The following is a 17,986-nucleotide window of genomic DNA, read 5'->3' on the forward strand; positions in this document are numbered from 1 at the left end:
GACACTGAAGAAGACACCGGTCATCAGAGACACTGAAGAAGACACCGGTCATCAGAGACACTGAAGAAGACACCGGTCATGAGAGACACTGAAGAAGACACTGGTCATCAGAGACACTGAAGAAGACACCGGTCATCAGAGACACTGAAGAAGACACCGGTCATGAGAGACACTGAAGAAGACACCGGTCATGAGAGACACTGAAAAAGACACCGGTCATCAGAGACACTGAAGAAGACACCGGTCATGAGAGACACTGAAGAAGACACCGGTCATGAGAGACACTGAAGAAGACAATGGTCATGAGAGACACTGAAGAAGACACTGGTCATGAGAGACACTGAAGAAGACACCGGTCATGAGAGACACTGAAGAAGACACCGGTCATGAGAGACACTGAAGAAGAAACCGGTCATGAGAGACACTGAAGAAGACACCGGTCATGAGAGACACTGAAGAAGACAATGGTCATGAGAGACACTGAAGAAGACACCGGTCATGAGAGACACTGAAGAAGACACCGGTCATGAGAGACAACGAAGAAGACACTGGTCATGAGAGACACTGAAGAAGACACCGGTCATGAGAGACACTGAAGAAGACAATGGTCATGAGAGACACTGAAGAAGACACCGGTCATGAGAGACACTGAAGAAGACACCGGTCATGAGAGACACTGAAGAAGACACCGGTCATCAGAGACACTGAAGAAGACACCGGTCATCAGAGACACTGAAGAAGACACCGGTCATCAGAGACACTGAAGAAGACACCGGTCATCAGAGACACTGAAGAAGACAATGGTCATGAGAGACACTGAAGAAGACACTGGTCATGAGAGACACTGAAGAAGACACCGGTCATGAGAGACACTGAAGAAGACACCGGTCATGAGAGACACTGAAGAAGACACCGGTCAGGAGAGACACTGAAGAAGACACCGGTCATGAGAGACACTGAAGAAGACACCGGTCATGAGAGACACTGAAGAAGACACCGGTCATGAGAGACAACGAAGAAGACAATGGTCATGAGAGACAACGAAGAAGACACCGGTCATGAGAGACACTGAAGAAGACACCGGTCATGAGAGACACTGAAGAAGACACCGGTCATGAGAGACACTGAAGAAGACACCGGTCATGAGAGACACTGAAGAAGACACTGGTCATGAGAGACACTGAAGAAGACACCGGTCATGAGAGACACTGAAGAAGACACCGGTCATGAGAGACACTGAAGAAGACACCGGTCATGAGAGACACTGAAGAAGACACCGGTCAGGAGAGACACTGAAGAAGACACCGGTCATGAGAGACACTGAAGAAGACACCGGTCATGAGAGACACTGAAGAAGACACCGGTCATGAGAGACAACGAAGAAGACAATGGTCATGAGAGACAACGAAGAAGACACCGGTCATGAGAGACACTGAAGAAGACACCGGTCATGAGAGACACTGAAGAAGACACCGGTCATGAGAGACACTGAAGAAGACACTGGTCATGAGAGACACTGAAGAAGACACCGGTCATGAGAGACACTGAAGAAGACACCGGTCATGAGAGACACTGAAGAAGACACTGGTCATGAGAGACACTGAAGAAGACACCGGTCATGAGAGACACTGAAGAAGACAATGGTCATGAGAGACACTGAAGAAGACACCGGTCATGAGAGACACTGAAGAAGACACCGGTCATGAGAGACACTGAAGAAGACACTGGTCATGAGAGACACTGAAGAAGACACCGGTCATCAGAGACACTGAAGAAGACACCGGTCATGAGAGACACTGAAGAAGACACCGGTCATGAGAGACACTGAAGAAGACACCGGTCATGAGAGACACTGAAGAAGACACCGGTCATGAGAGACACTGAAGAAGACAATGGTCATGAGAGACACTGAAGAAGACACCGGTCATGAGAGACACTGAAGAAGACACCGGTCATGAGAGACAACGAAGAAGACACTGGTCATGAGAGACACTGAAGAAGACACCGGTCATGAGAGACACTGAAGAAGACAATGGTCATGAGAGACACTGAAGAAGACACCGGTCATGAGAGACACTGAAGAAGACACCGGTCATGAGAGACACTGAAGAAGACACCGGTCATCAGAGACACTGAAGAAGACACCGGTCATCAGAGACACTGAAGAAGACACCGGTCATCAGAGACACTGAAGAAGACAATGGTCATGAGAGACACTGAAGAAGACACTGGTCATGAGAGACACTGAAGAAGACACCGGTCATGAGAGACACTGAAGAAGACACCGGTCATGAGAGACACTGAAGAAGACACCGGTCATGAGAGACACTGAAGAAGACACCGGTCATGAGAGACACTGAAGAAGACACCGGTCATGAGAGACACTGAAGAAGACACCGGTCAGGAGAGACACTGAAGAAGACACCGGTCATGAGAGACACTGAAGAAGACACCGGTCATGAGAGACACTGAAGAAGACACCGGTCATGAGAGACAACGAAGAAGACAATGGTCATGAGAGACAACGAAGAAGACACCGGTCATGAGAGACACTGAAGAAGACACCGGTCATGAGAGACACTGAAGAAGACACCGGTCATGAGAGACACTGAAGAAGACACTGGTCATGAGAGACACTGAAGAAGACACTGGTCATGAGAGACACTGAAGAAGACACCGGTCATGAGAGACACTGAAGAAGACACCGGTCATGAGAGACACTGAAGAAGACACCGGTCATGAGAGACACTGAAGAAGACACCGGTCATGAGAGACACTGAAGAAGACACCGGTCATGAGAGACAACGAAGAAGACAATGGTCATGAGAGACAACGAAGAAGACACCGGTCATGAGAGACACTGAAGAAGACACCGGTCATGAGAGACACTGAAGAAGACACCGGTCATGAGAGACACTGAAGAAGACACTGGTCATGAGAGACACTGAAGAAGACACCGGTCATGAGAGACACTGAAGAAGACACCGGTCATGAGAGACACTGAAGAAGACACCGGTCATCAGAGACACTGAAGAAGACACCGGTCATCAGAGACACTGAAGAAGACACTGGTCATGAGAGACACTGAAGAAGACACCGGTCATGAGAGACACTGAAGAAGACAATGGTCATGAGAGACACTGAAGAAGACACCGGTCATGAGAGACACTGAAGAAGACACCGGTCAGGAGAGACACTGAAGAAGACACTGGTCATGAGAGACACTGAAGAAGACACCGGTCATCAGAGACACTGAAGAAGACACCGGTCATGAGAGACACTGAAGAAGACACCGGTCATGAGAGACACTGAAGAAGACACCGGTCATGAGAGACACTGAAGAAGACACTGATTATGAGACACATGGAGGAAGACTTTCCTGGAGAAATACTCAACAATACTCTGGTCATGCCTAAGGCAATGCAAGACACTGAAAATTAGATACTCTAGGCATTATAGAGAGACACTGGAGCTAAAAGATACACTGTGCATGTGTGGGAGCAGTGATTCATCTGGTCTCTGAGGGAGACACTGAATCACAGCGATACCAGGTGAAAGGAACGGAGACAACAATTACAACCCCTTCCCATGGAGTATTCTGTGTGAGAGACCCCAACCTGGAAAAAAGATGCAAATGCTTTGCCTTACTCCGAGATGTCTGGGATGGTGACCTGCTCGTTGATAATTCCCGCATCAGAACGTTTCTCTGACTTCTTCACTTGCAACCCTTGCGCATTCTGACAAAGAAAGAGGAAAGGGCTATTATGCAGAATATATTCACCTCATTCACAAGATAAAAAGTTTCATGCCCTGCAACTTAGCTTTCAGCAGCAGCAGTGACCTACTGAGATTTAACAGCAGCTTCAAGTTGTACACCAGAATACGTGTCAGAAATGGGCACAAGTGCGAACTCATGGGTGGGCTCTGGTCTGAGTACTGTGGAGTGTAAGAGGGAGGGATGTCACTTACAGTGGTGGGCTATAGGTTGTAGCACTGGAGAGCACCAGGAGGATGAGCCTGAGTACTGCAGCGTATAAGAGGGAGGAATGTAAAACTCGTCTCTAGGATTCAGACGGCCTAGAGATGGCCACTAGCTATTGGGCTAAGTAATGGAGGGCGTACGAGTGAGTAAATGCCATGGCTCTAGTAGGTTCTGGGCTTCAGAGAGCACTACATGGATGCATGCTCTTCCACTTACAGGGAGCGGTTGAGAACCAGATGGCACTGAAGGGAGGTAATGAACATGCAATATTGGGCACTGGAAATTGGATGAACGCGAACCCATACACCCGCAGAGAGGCTCAATACTGAAGGCTTTGGAGGGGGGAGGGGAGGGTTGCCCATACAAAATGAGATTGAAAAGAAGTAAAGGAACACCCTCACACCAGTCGGCTCAAGGCCTGCAGGATAGATTCCCTTACGGGACTGGGCTATGAGCTTCAGTAATGGAGGCCAGAGGTGGCAGCAAATATCCTCACTGGGAAAGGGTCTGGACATTATTACTGTAAGAGAACTACACCATGGCTGTACAGGGATTGTGCACTCTTTGTTCCACAAGTGAGCTTCTAGCATGGAAGACATCTTCAGGAAATGTGCTTGGATTTCATGGGATTGAGTTGTCGGGACAGGGGGCTACCTTTCATGACCATGTACTCTGTGATAAGGGTGTCCAGAAGTGTGAAAAGTAACTTACGTGAACTGTGACTGTGATAGATTCCGCTACAGGCCTCATCACATGGTCAAGAACGAAGACCCGGAACTTCACTGTAAGGCAACAGAGTATGAATTAGGTTGATGTGATCTACGGCATACAAGGCCCATGGGCCAGACCTCGGGCATTGCACAAGAGCCCAAACAGGAATGCATCCTGGATTACGAGCCCAAGCTGCTCTCAGCTCAGGAATATTCCTTGAACTCATCCATCTTAATAAACATTTCCCTGTTGTGTTTTGGAAGTGGGTTTTTGGTCACAGAAGAAGAAAGGGAACAATGACAAAATGAGCAAAGGAATGTGTGCAAGCGAGCTTTTGCACGCTGCCTTACAAAGCCAGAGGCACAACCCTTGAAGGTAGCCTGCTGCTCCAGCAGCAGCACCTCCAACCCTTACAAACACCCCAGAACCTGTATTGGTCTGACCAACTCATCCTGCAGAGAAGACAGCAACACCTCTCTGGATTTCATGGTGAAGATATAAGGTGTCAGGAAGGAGTATCAGGGCACCCAGTCTGATAGGGACTTGTTAGGTCTGTGAGAGTACCAATGCCCTTACAGGCTATGCCTATGGCATTTGAGGCTTTGTGTAGACTATCACTGCCATTATCAGCCCTGGTAGATGAAAAGCAGAAGGCGCACCAATGAGAGCCGGTGGATCTTTTATTCTGATGTTTACTGTGTTATCCTAGATGAATGAACTGTGGTTTTAAGAGTTCTTATGTACTCTTATGAATTTTGGTCATACATCGAGGATGGACTCTTTGATTATGTACTTGACATTTTTATAGGTTACAACTCGGTGAGTATTAAATTGTTATATTCATATGTTTATATATCTAAGAATAACCTTATGTGAATATTTAAATATTCATATATATGTATATTTTGAATTCAGTAGTTATAATAGCAAGAAAATAACCCTATATTCCTATATTGCAACAATGACATCTTCTGCTACAAATGTTTATTTTTTAATATCACTCTAAAGAAAGAATAATTGCATTTTAGAATATATAGTGCGCTGTCCTTACCTGAAATAGTAATATAATAATGCAGGATTTATATACCTCAAAACATTTAGATGTTACAGTGGTTTGTTCATGCTGTCAAATCGGTCTGGACTGGACAGCTCGTAGCACTACACACATCAATTCAAATTTAATTGACATTGAAAAGTTGGATTGAAGGACAGCATATGTCTCAAACAAGGGCTGGTACTATCTCACCACCTGGTTTATTGTGAAGTGTAGATTCTACATGGAAATGACTCTAATAGTCTGTTTTCTGGTTCAATTTGCTGAGAAAGTAAACTTGTAAGTTCAATACTGAAAATACTGCAAAACACAAAGTTATTACTGGGCTGATCCCTTGCCGCATAAAGCACACGCTGAGCAGCATCCTCGCCTCACGGTACAATGGCATCCTTCTCCGTATTGATGCCTGCTCATGCCAGGCCACGTGTAAAGCCCGACGCAGACTTCTCTGGTCAGTGAATGAGCTTAGCCTCTTCAATGCCTATGACGAGCTGGTCTCGTCATGGGCCGCGGTTGCGCTGTGCCCATGACTAGACCAGCTTGTCATAAACCCTGCCCGCTAATACAACGGCCGGCACAGGGCGGGGAAAGGGGCGGGCACTGAAGGGGTTAACCCATACTGATACCAAACCATCCACTTTCCAGGTGAATTGTGAGACATGAATATCAATTGTCCGTCAATCATCAGCCTCTGCCAGCCTCCAGGTTGTTACAGTAGAAACATTTGATCTGTTGATCCATACAATACACTCACTTTGCACCCAGAGAAATGAAAGGTAAACACAGACCTCCATGTTAGAATGATTAGAAGCAGTTTATTATGGGGAGTTGGTCAACACTTGAACCTCTGAATTTGAATAAGCAGAAAGTGCTACAAGTAAAACACTTTAAAGGACTCTTTGTTAGTGATTATCCAGCATAAATCCTCAAAGGCACCTCCTTCACCCCTAGTTCCAGCACCTCAGTGTGCCAGTAAAAAAATCATATGATAGTGATCAAAAACCCCAGAGGAGCGCATTTCTTCAAAGAGAGCCACTTACCCTCCTGGGCGGGTGTGTAGATGGGCTTTTCTGTCTGGGTGAACAGGTACCCCTTCTTGGTGGAGAGCAGGATGGGAACCTTTCTGTCTTTCGGAAACACAGGGCCTGAAGCAACCAGTTGGATGTATTTTTGCTTCTTCAGAATTTCAAGTTCGCAAGTTTTCACCTGCTGGGCTGTGACCTGTGAGAGGAAAGACCAGAAACTGTCAGGTGCAGTTGACAACTGGAACCAGTGTGCTGTAGAAACTTTGCAGTTGTATCATGTCCAGAGAACTTATGCTAAGCAGATCATTCAGGTTACCAAGCCTAGTAAAGCATGGCTCCTTGTAAGATAATTCACTTGGTTGCCCACCTGTATGAGAATTCCGTGGAGTGGAAGACACAGTTTCATATCCCAAAGGGGTGTTGCCGCTTTGTAAACGTCAGGGCTCCTCACAGTGGACAAGCCTTATTTGAGATTCTCCTCTGTATCTAGGACAACTAAGCTTCAAACCTCACCCCCTCAAAAAGAGCAGCCAGTAGAGCAGTTACTGCATGGGATGGTCTTCCTCCTACACTGGTTCCATGACACAGCAGGGACAGCAGTGGGTACAGGACGATAAAAGAGCTGCCACGCTGCTTGCAGCAAGGTTCTCCTTACCCATGGCAACACGTCCACTGGAGGGGATAGGAAAACTCCATGGAATGGCTCAACAAAGGCTTCCTCGGCAGCCTGTTGTGAAAAAAACTCGAAGCCCAGAAGGGCATTTTCCAAAGATTTCGGATGTGGGTGGCAGGTTGGGAAATGGGGGATCTTTAGCATGCTACTCTAACGGGCAGAAGGGGTGGAACAAAAGGAACCGTTACACCCTATTTAAGAACGGCATTTCCTAATGGTCTGCAACATGCAAAGAGATTTATAGGGGGTGTTCTAACGGATTTAGTAAACAATATCGTATTGTAGTGGAGACAGGATTTTATGTACACACATTGCTATGTTAGCATAAGCACTTTAGAAGTTAAACGCCATCTTGCCACTTTGCTGCTTTTGCACACAACACTACAGGTAACTGTTATTACAAGTAAAACTACTTGCTTGCTTTTTCTTCACATAAGAACGGTCTGTTGTTCACATCCCTAGACGTGCCCCGCGATCTTAGTCTGAACACTGTGTGCAGAAGCCGTCAAGGTCAAATAACAATGTATGCTGTTGAATTCAGGTTGATCGGCCCACGCTCTAGACAGAACAAGCACACAGCTGCAAATATCTGAAACTCGGGTGCCTTTAATATTGCATTTGCATGCATGATTCAGACACTTGGAGAAAACCTTTCCAGACACAGAGAGCAGAGCTGATCCTGTGATGTGATTCACCTAAGCTGATCTTTGAGGTATGGGGTTCCCCATTCAAACCTAGGTACCTTCTATTAGTTTCATAAAACTAGCTTACTAGAGAAGGGAGGGTGGCTGTTTTCCACTATTATTTGTAATATGATTTCTCCCTTCATTTTCTATGGTATTGTAACAATGCTGACGGTTTTGTTTTTTATCATTTGTCTGCTTATGTTGGCCCAAGTACTGCACCTTAGAGCACGTAGTTAAAAATAAACATTTTAAACTTTTCCGTGTCTCTGATTACTCTTGTTGTGGACTGATATGAGAATAATAACGAAAAAGTGTTTCTGATTCCCACCATTGCTGAGAGTACTCTAAGTCGCTTGTTCTGGGTTGTCTAATCATTGGTAGCTTTGAGATGATACGGAGAACGAATGAGACACTGATGCTAGTCGGATAGGGGTTCTGGGTACTGAGGTGAGTTTTACTTGTAATAACAGCTACCTGCTCTGTCGTGTGCAAAAGCAGCAAAGTGGCAAGATGGCGTTTTACGTTACAACAAACAAATGATGGACGGAATGCTGACAATGCAGACATTCTCCCCCAGTCAAGAGATCTGGGTTAAATCCATCGTTCTTTTGCCCACTACACCACCCCAGTTTAGACATGGCCATATGCAAATCAGTCTTGACCCTGTGCCTCATGGGAACAGTCCAGCCCGAACTGCCAAGCCATGTCTTCCCTGGACCGGAATCAAGCATCCTAGGACCGGTTTCTGGCTATCAGCCGTCATCAGCCAGGATAGCTTGACTCCAGTGGCGTAGTGAGCACGGGTCCCACGTCTGGGAATACCCATCCCACTTAGGGCGAAAAGCGTTACAACAAACAAATGATGGACGGAATGCTGACAATGCAGACATTCTCCCCCAGTCAAGAGATCTGGGTTAAATCCATCGTTCTTTTGCCCACTACACCACCCCAGTTTAGACATGGCCATATGCAAATCAGTCTTGACCCTGTGCCTCATGGGAACAGTCCAGCCCGAACTGCCAAGCCATGTCTTCCCTGGACCGGAATCAAGCATCCTAGGACCGGTTTCTGGCTATCAGCCGTCATCAGCCAGGATAGCTTGACTCCAGTGGCGTAGTGAGCACGGGTCCCACGTCTGGGAATACCCATCCCACTTAGGGCGAAAAGCGTTACAACAAACAAATGATGGACGGAATGCTGACAATGCAGACATTCTCCCCCAGTCAAGAGATCTGGGTTAAATCCATCGTTCTTTTGCCCACTACACCACCCCAGTTTAGACATGGCCATATGCAAATCAGTCTTGACCCTGTGCCTCATGGGAACAGTCCAGCCCGAACTGCCAAGCCATGTCTTCCCTGGACCGGAATCAAGCATCCTAGGACCGGTTTCTGGCTATCAGCCGTCATCAGCCAGGATAGCTTGACTCCAGTGGCGTAGTGAGCACGGGTCCCACGTCTGGGAATACCCATCCCACTTAGGGCGAAAAGCGTTACAACAAACAAATGATGGACGGAATGCTGACAATGCAGACATTCTCCCCCAGTCAAGAGATCTGGGTTAAATCCATCGTTCTTTTGCCCACTACACCACCCCAGTTTAGACATGGCCATATGCAAATCAGTCTTGACCCTGTGCCTCATGGGAACAGTCCAGCCCGAACTGCCAAGCCATGTCTTCCCTGGACCGGAATCAAGCATCCTAGGACCGGTTTCTGGCTATCAGCCGTCATCAGCCAGGATAGCTTGACTCCAGTGGCGTAGTGAGCACGGGTCCCACGTCTGGGAATACCCATCCCACTTAGGGCGAAAAGCGTTACAACAAACAAATGATGGACGGAATGCTGACAATGCAGACATTCTCCCCCAGTCAAGAGATCTGGGTTAAATCCATCGTTCTTTTGCCCACTACACCACCCCAGTTTAGACATGGCCATATGCAAATCAGTCTTGACCCTGTGCCTCATGGGAACAGTCCAGCCCGAACTGCCAAGCCATGTCTTCCCTGGACCGGAATCAAGCATCCTAGGACCGGTTTCTGGCTATCAGCCGTCATCAGCCAGGATAGCTTGACTCCAGTGGCGTAGTGAGCACGGGTCCCACGTCTGGGAATACCCATCCCACTTAGGGCGAAAAGCGTTACAACAAACAAATGATGGACGGAATGCTGACAATGCAGACATTCTCCCCCAGTCAAGAGATCTGGGTTAAATCCATCGTTCTTTTGCCCACTACACCACCCCAGTTTAGACATGGCCATATGCAAATCAGTCTTGACCCTGTGCCTCATGGGAACAGTCCAGCCCGAACTGCCAAGCCATGTCTTCCCTGGACCGGAATCAAGCATCCTAGGACCGGTTTCTGGCTATCAGCCGTCATCAGCCAGGATAGCTTGACTCCAGTGGCGTAGTGAGCACGGGTCCCACGTCTGGGAATACCCATCCCACTTAGGGCGAAAAACGATGGATTTAGGCCCAGATCTCTGTACTGGGGTGAATGTATGACATTGTTCTGCATTCTGTCCATCAATTGTTGATTTAGCATTTGTCGCCCCGAGTGGGAAGGGTATGCCCAGACGTGGGTCCCTTGCTCTCCATGCCACTGGAATCAAGCTATCCTGGCTGAAGAGGGGTGAAACCCCGAAACCGGTCCTAGGATGCTTGTTTCCAGTCCAGGGAGGACCTGGCTTGGCAGTTCGGGCTGGACTGTTCCCATGAGGCACAGGGTCAAGACTGATTTGCATATGGCTGGGTTCAAACTGGAACGGCATGGTGAGCAAAAAAACGATGGATTTAGGCCCAGATCTCTGTACTGGGGTGAATGTATGACATTGTTCTGCATTCTGTCCATCAATTGTTGATTTAGCATTTGTCGCCCCGAGTGGGAAGGGTATGCCCAGACGTGGGTCCCTTGCTCTCCATGCCACTGGAATCAAGCTATCCTGGCTGAAGAGGGGTGAAACCCCGAAACCGGTCCTAGGATGCTTGTTTCCAGTCCAGGGAGGACCTGGCTTGGCAGTTCGGGCTGGACTGTTCCCATGAGGCACAGGGTCAAGACTGATTTGCATATGGCTGGGTTCAAACTGGAACGGCATGGTGAGCAAAAAAACGATGGATTTAGGCCCAGATCTCTGTACTGGGGTGAATGTATGACATTGTTCTGCATTCTGTCCATCAATTGTTGATTTAGCATTTGTCGCCCCGAGTGGGAAGGGTATGCCCAGACGTGGGTCCCTTGCTCTCCATGCCACTGGAATCAAGCTATCCTGGCTGAAGAGGGGTGAAACCCCGAAACCGGTCCTAGGATGCTTGTTTCCAGTCCAGGGAGGACCTGGCTTGGCAGTTCGGGCTGGACTGTTCCCATGAGGCACAGGGTCAAGACTGATTTGCATATGGCTGGGTTCAAACTGGAACGGCATGGTGAGCAAAAAAACGATGGATTTAGGCCCAGATCTCTGTACTGGGGTGAATGTATGACATTGTTCTGCATTCTGTCCATCAATTGTTGATTTAGCATTTGTCGCCCCGAGTGGGAAGGGTATGCCCAGACGTGGGTCCCTTGCTCTCCATGCCACTGGAATCAAGCTATCCTGGCTGAAGAGGGGTGAAACCCCGAAACCGGTCCTAGGATGCTTGTTTCCAGTCCAGGGAGGACCTGGCTTGGCAGTTCGGGCTGGACTGTTCCCATGAGGCACAGGGTCAAGACTGATTTGCATATGGCTGGGTTCAAACTGGAACGGCATGGTGAGCAAAAAAACGATGGATTTAGGCCCAGATCTCTGTACTGGGGTGAATGTATGACATTGTTCTGCATTCTGTCCATCAATTGTTGATTTAGCATTTGTCGCCCCGAGTGGGAAGGGTATGCCCAGACGTGGGTCCCTTGCTCTCCATGCCACTGGAATCAAGCTATCCTGGCTGAAGAGGGGTGAAACCCCGAAACCGGTCCTAGGATGCTTGTTTCCAGTCCAGGGAGGACCTGGCTTGGCAGTTCGGGCTGGACTGTTCCCATGAGGCACAGGGTCAAGACTGATTTGCATATGGCTGGGTTCAAACTGGAACGGCATGGTGAGCAAAAAAACGATGGATTTAGGCCCAGATCTCTGTACTGGGGTGAATGTATGACATTGTTCTGCATTCTGTCCATCAATTGTTGATTTAGCATTTGTCGCCCCGAGTGGGAAGGGTATGCCCAGACGTGGGTCCCTTGCTCTCCATGCCACTGGAATCAAGCTATCCTGGCTGAAGAGGGGTGAAACCCCGAAACCGGTCCTAGGATGCTTGTTTCCAGTCCAGGGAGGACCTGGCTTGGCAGTTCGGGCTGGACTGTTCCCATGAGGCACAGGGTCAAGACTGATTTGCATATGGCTGGGTTCAAACTGGAACGGCATGGTGAGCAAAAAAACGATGGATTTAGGCCCAGATCTCTGTACTGGGGTGAATGTATGACATTGTTCTGCATTCTGTCCATCAATTGTTGATTTAGCAAGATGGCGTTTTACATCTAAAGCGCTTATGCTAACATAGCAATGTGTGCACATAGAACCCCGTCTCCACTACAGTTCCATAGTATTCAAGCATCTGGTAGCGCAGATGGATCAGCCGGGGCTGGCTGTCGTGTCGCAAAGATCGTGCAGCCATTGCGGAGCAAACAAATCAACAGCAGCACACCAGCAGACAAGGCGAGAATTAACGGAAGCCCGTCGAAGACGCTGGAAAAAATAGAATGAAAAAATGACAGTATCACACGAAATATTGTTTGGAACGAGGTCACAAGGCCAGAGCCCACAACTTTGAAAAAATGCACCAAGCCAGTTGTTGCCGAGGCATTGAATATAGTGTGAATCAGTGCACCGAAATGAAGTTGGAGATCAGTATTTAAAAGAGCATGCACCTCAGTGCGGGTGTTAGCCACGTGAAGGACAAATCTTTCATGGGAGGAAGTCAGGGCGACTTCTTTTTGAGACAATAGAGCCCTTATTCTGCTCATCTTGTTGAACTCTGCTTTCAAGGTTGGTATGGAAGGCCAGATGGATACATCCAGTCTCACATGCGGGGGTGGGAAAAGGACATTCTTACAGCAGACTACTCGTTGAGAGACAGTTACAATGTACGGAATCCCTTCTAGCATCCCGCAGCATGCCTCATTATTTAAAAGCAAATAACTACTGTTTGCTAATAACGTGAAAGTGGGTGTGATCGCTGGATTTCCCTTCAAAATGCAAGCTAAATTCAGGGCGTGAACGTTGCATGCATCATGCAATTGGATGTTCCTACAGACTACTGAGTGATCAGGTGTGGAAGTGCATTCCTCTCCTTTTAAATAAACCTCTTTACCCTCTCTCAGGCACCTGTATGTAAATGGGAGTGACCAAACTTCATGCAGGAAAGCGGTACCCAATGGTTCATATCTGCTTAAGGCATAGTGTTTCATAAATGAGCTGAAATTAAAGAATGGCAATGGTAGAGTGATTAATTACATTGATAAGCCACACAGCTGAGTTTGATTCGGCCACAGAGAATGGCAAAGCTTTCAACTTTCAATATGCAATAATGAGTATGTCGCATCCTTCATGGACATGAACTGTTGTTTATTAGTCAGATTAAACGGCAGAAATAAAGATGATGTGTTCATATAGCTTCTGCACACAATGTTCAGACTAAGGTCGCGGGGCACGTCTAGGGATGTGAACAACAGACCGTTCTCATGTGAAGAAAAAGCAAGCAAGCAGTTTTACTTGTAATAACAGCTACCTGTAGTGTTGTTTGCAAAAGCAGCAAAGTGGCAAGATGGTGTTTAACTTCTAAAGTGCTTATGCTAACATAGCAATGTGTGTACATAAAACCCTGTATCCACTACACCCTCCCTTGATCGGACCACAAACAGAATATGGAAGCAATGTAGGAACGCAGAGTTCAAGTTCGAGTGAGACAGAACCAAGTCCATATATTGCCAATCCATATAATTGGTAGTGAAAGTTCGAAAACATTTGTTGGGAAAAAGTTAAAGTTAAACATGTAGTTTTGGGTTATCGACATTTGAACTCTCATTGTCGAACCTGCACGGAGCAAAATACCCACAGTTCTGCCCTGGTAGATAGTCTTGTGAGAAAAAGGTTTAAAACAACACTTGACATCATCAATGGCTTTTATAGCCATACACGTCCTCTGTTAGCAGTCAATGGACATCCTTTACTTTAGGTGGCAAACAAAAACATTTAAAAGATTAGCCATGGGCTATAAAAACAGTCCTGGTGTCTTTGCCGCGCGTGTATTCTCTCTGTTGGAGAGCATTGACCATGATGCGTACGCGTATGTTGATGATATCTATCTCACAGACGACGAATTATGGCCACATCTGTGACACGTTGACCGCATCATTGTTATGTTTGCGGACTTCGGTTACATATTTAACTTTGCAAAATCACACATTGCAGAGTATACTGTGTTGTTTTTGGGCTATGAACTCAACAACGAAGGTCGAGGTTTAGCACCTAACTTCCTGGAGAGATGCACGTGTTTTCGCGCTCCGACAACTCTGAAAAAACTACAATCGTTGCTGGTTTTTTTAAATTTCGGGCGTACTTACATTCCCGATTATGCCCAGGGTATCAAGCCGCAATATGCCTTGGTACAACCTGCTTTTTCCAAATCGAGCTGGCTGCCAGAACATTCAGCTATCCTGCAATCTTTGCCTGCAGATCTTCTAGCTTCTAAATACTTACTGACGCGTGATAACCACACAAACCTGGTAATAAGAATTGTGCATGGTGCAGTGGGTTTCACGTACTTAACATTCAATGAGGGAGAAACAGCCCCTATTGCTTACAAGTCACACCTGTACACTTTGGCTGAAATGCACTTTTCCACTGTCGAAAAGGTTTTGACTGCAGTGCAGATGGTGATTCTGAAAGAGAGAGCGCTGTCGCAAGGGAAACGCATGTTGGTTGTCACACCGTATCCTGCCCTAGAGGCAGTGACAAAAACCAGTGTACCAAATTCTAAAGCTCTGCATCCACGTTGGCTACAATGGGCCACTACTTTGACGTCTCCGGATGTCACTTTCATCTTTGATGCCTCATTGCAGACTCAGGAGTATTTACAGTATGAATTTGTTCATCCAGCTCCACTGTCCTTGCGCCCGCTTGAGGATTACCATTGTATCATTTACACTGACAGTTCGGCGCAACCGGCGGTGGAATCTAAGCATGCTTATTCAGCGGCCTGCGCAATAGTGGCTGGTACTTTCGGAAATGGTGAATTCAAGTCTGATGTCGTGCACACGCAGACATTGGGTGATTGTACCACCCAGTTGGCAGAGCTTCGTGCTCTGGTGCTTGCACTGGAGTTTGCTGATCCTCGAGTGACTACTCTTGTAGTGAGTGACTCTTTTTACTGTGTTCAGTCTTACAACGACAATTTATTCTTTTGGTCTCAGAATAAGTATCGTGATTCCAAAGGTAGCACAATCAAACATAAAATGCTTTGGGTTCGAGTCGCAGAACTTAAACAACGTCTTCCGCTCGTGAATGTAATTCACACTCTTGGTCACCAGCGCGTCGGGGTACACGCTGTTGGCAACAGTTTAGCTGACGAAGCAACGAAAACAGCAGTGGCAACATATCGAGTAGCAGCAGTTACAAGATCCAAAAGAAAGGTGGATGATGACATCTTGGCAGCAATTGCTGCAACAGAGAAGGGTGATAATTACCATTGTGGTTTCCCTTCTAAATGCTCTTATCAGTTAAGTGCTGATAAAGTTCCCTATATGAGAATTAACGACGTTTATGACAGATTGATTCCCAACACGGACAGCAGACTTTCTTTGATAACAGCAGCTCACGGAGGTATGGCTTCTGCCCATGCCGGAATTTCAGCGACTGTTACTATCTTACAACAACGTTACTGGTGGTGCGGATTGTATAAACAGACTCGTGCTTATGTCATTAATTGTGACATTTGCCAGCAGATTAAACATTCGACTGCTGCACGTCCACCTCAAACACAGTTGTACATATCTAATAAACCACTTGGGTGTGTTTATTTGGATCACTGCAGTCCTTTCTCCTCTGATACTGCATATAGGTATATCTTAGTTGCAGTGGATTAGTGCACACGTTTTCTTGGGGTCTGGCCACAACGGAGTGCTGATGCTCGAACTGTCATCAGGGATTTGCGTGTCTTTGTGGGAAGTTTTGCATGTGGTACCCTCCATTCAGACCAGGGTCCAGCGTTCGCCTCTTAGGTGTACAAGTATGCCATGAGATCTTTGGGAGTCCAAGTCAAATTTTCGTCTCCATACCGGCCTCTGGGCAATAGTGTTGTGGAGCGAATGAACAGTGACTTAAAGCAATCCCTGACAGCTAGGATTTTAGGTACTGGCAAGAACTGGTTGGCCCTTTTGTATAGCATTCGATGTGCACTTAATAATCTCCCTAGAAGGTCTCTGGGTTGGCGGACCCCATACAAAATGCTCTTTGGCATAAATATGTTTGTCCCGGACCTTGATGGTCTAGACATGTCAGCGTCGGCCGCACACTTTGACGTAGATGATCATTCTGCTGAATCTACAAGAGACTCGAGACAGTCTTGCAAAGGAACACTTGCCCTCCACAACTGATGCTGCACTTCAGATTCCGGTAGTTGGCTGGCTACCTCGAGTTGGTGACCTGGTCTGTGAGAAGGTGGAGAACAAGAAGGAGTTCGGCCCCTCTTATCGTGCGCCGGTTCCAGTGCTTGGCGTGCAGGGTACAAGAACAGTCATTTTACCTCCACGTCCTGGTCGCAAGGATAACAGGTACATCTCCATTGACAATATCAAACTACAACGAGTGGCCTATTCTTCTTAGTATGACTCCAGCGGTCTCTTGTCCAGCAATGCTGAGAAATTCTGTTTTAGCTCCGGCAAATACCAACAGGCCTGACGTTGCCTTTGAGATGCATACAGTTACTAATCCTTTATTGCCTCCACCGGCTGGTGGTCCAGTTGAAGATACTTAGTATACTTATCCCACAGATGTGTCGTTGCCTGGTTTACAATCAAGTGCAGTTGACCAGTCACGTTTTTCATTTGACACTAACTCTACAACATCGAAGGCCCCATCGAAAATTTCTATTTTTGCTGTTTGGTTTAAAAGACATTTTTTAATTCCCCCTTGGACTTACATGTGGCTGGGGCTCATATCTATTTTTTTGTTTATGTCGACTGGATTTGTGGTTGTATTTTTCCGTCTGGTAAACTAAAAGATCTGCAATTATATTAATTGATGGAACTTTGGCACCCCACTCCTCATCACACGTCATGAAGAGGGACCAGACTTTTATTAATATTACTGCCTGGCCTGTGTTAGATGGGATTGTATGGGATGCTGTAACATTTCAAATTAATGGTCCAACAGAGGTGATTAATGTCCCCAATGTACTTCGTGTTTCTATGGGGGATGTTGTGAAACAAAACATACGCTCTGATGATTGGGATGTCCAAGCCGTCGAGGCTCTTTTTTCTGATTTGAAATATTATGCTGCTTTTGATGCTGGATATTTATATTTAGACACAGCAAATTATGGAGAATTGTTTTGTTACCAACACTATGGCAATCCTTTCTTGCATAAAGCGAATACATTTAGAAATGTCATTAATTATACGCAATGGGAACATTGTCCAGCACCGGTTGAAGGCAGCTCCAAAACTCTAGTGAAAACATTTACATATTTTTCTGATTTCAGTGTATCTAAATCAGAAGCCTTTTATTTTAAAATGACTGCTGAATCAGCTTCCAAAGTTAGACTGACCCACACTAAATTACTGTATTCAAAGTCCTTTATGGATGAATTAGCTGTAGGGGGCTATGAGCTGT

General features: G+C 46.7%; 1 protein-coding gene across 1 annotated transcript in view; it reads right to left on the reverse strand.

Annotated features, from left to right (window-relative positions):
• LOC146830518 (complement C4-B-like) overlaps window positions 1-17,986 on the reverse strand; it is a 554,995-nt gene that overhangs the window by 490,409 nt on the left and 46,600 nt on the right. Inside the window, exons 3-5 of the mRNA XM_085604724.1 lie at window positions 6,788-6,968; window positions 4,694-4,764; window positions 3,649-3,737 (exon numbers count right to left, since the gene is read on the reverse strand). Coding sequence (XP_085460850.1) covers window positions 3,649-3,737; window positions 4,694-4,764; window positions 6,788-6,968 — 341 coding nt within the window. The remainder of the gene's footprint in view (window positions 1-3,648; window positions 3,738-4,693; window positions 4,765-6,787; window positions 6,969-17,986) is intronic.

The sequence above is a fragment of the Triturus cristatus genome, chromosome 5_1 (genome assembly GCF_964204655.1).
Source record: "Triturus cristatus chromosome 5_1, aTriCri1.1, whole genome shotgun sequence".
Classification (NCBI taxonomy): Eukaryota; Metazoa; Chordata; class Amphibia; order Caudata; family Salamandridae; genus Triturus; species Triturus cristatus.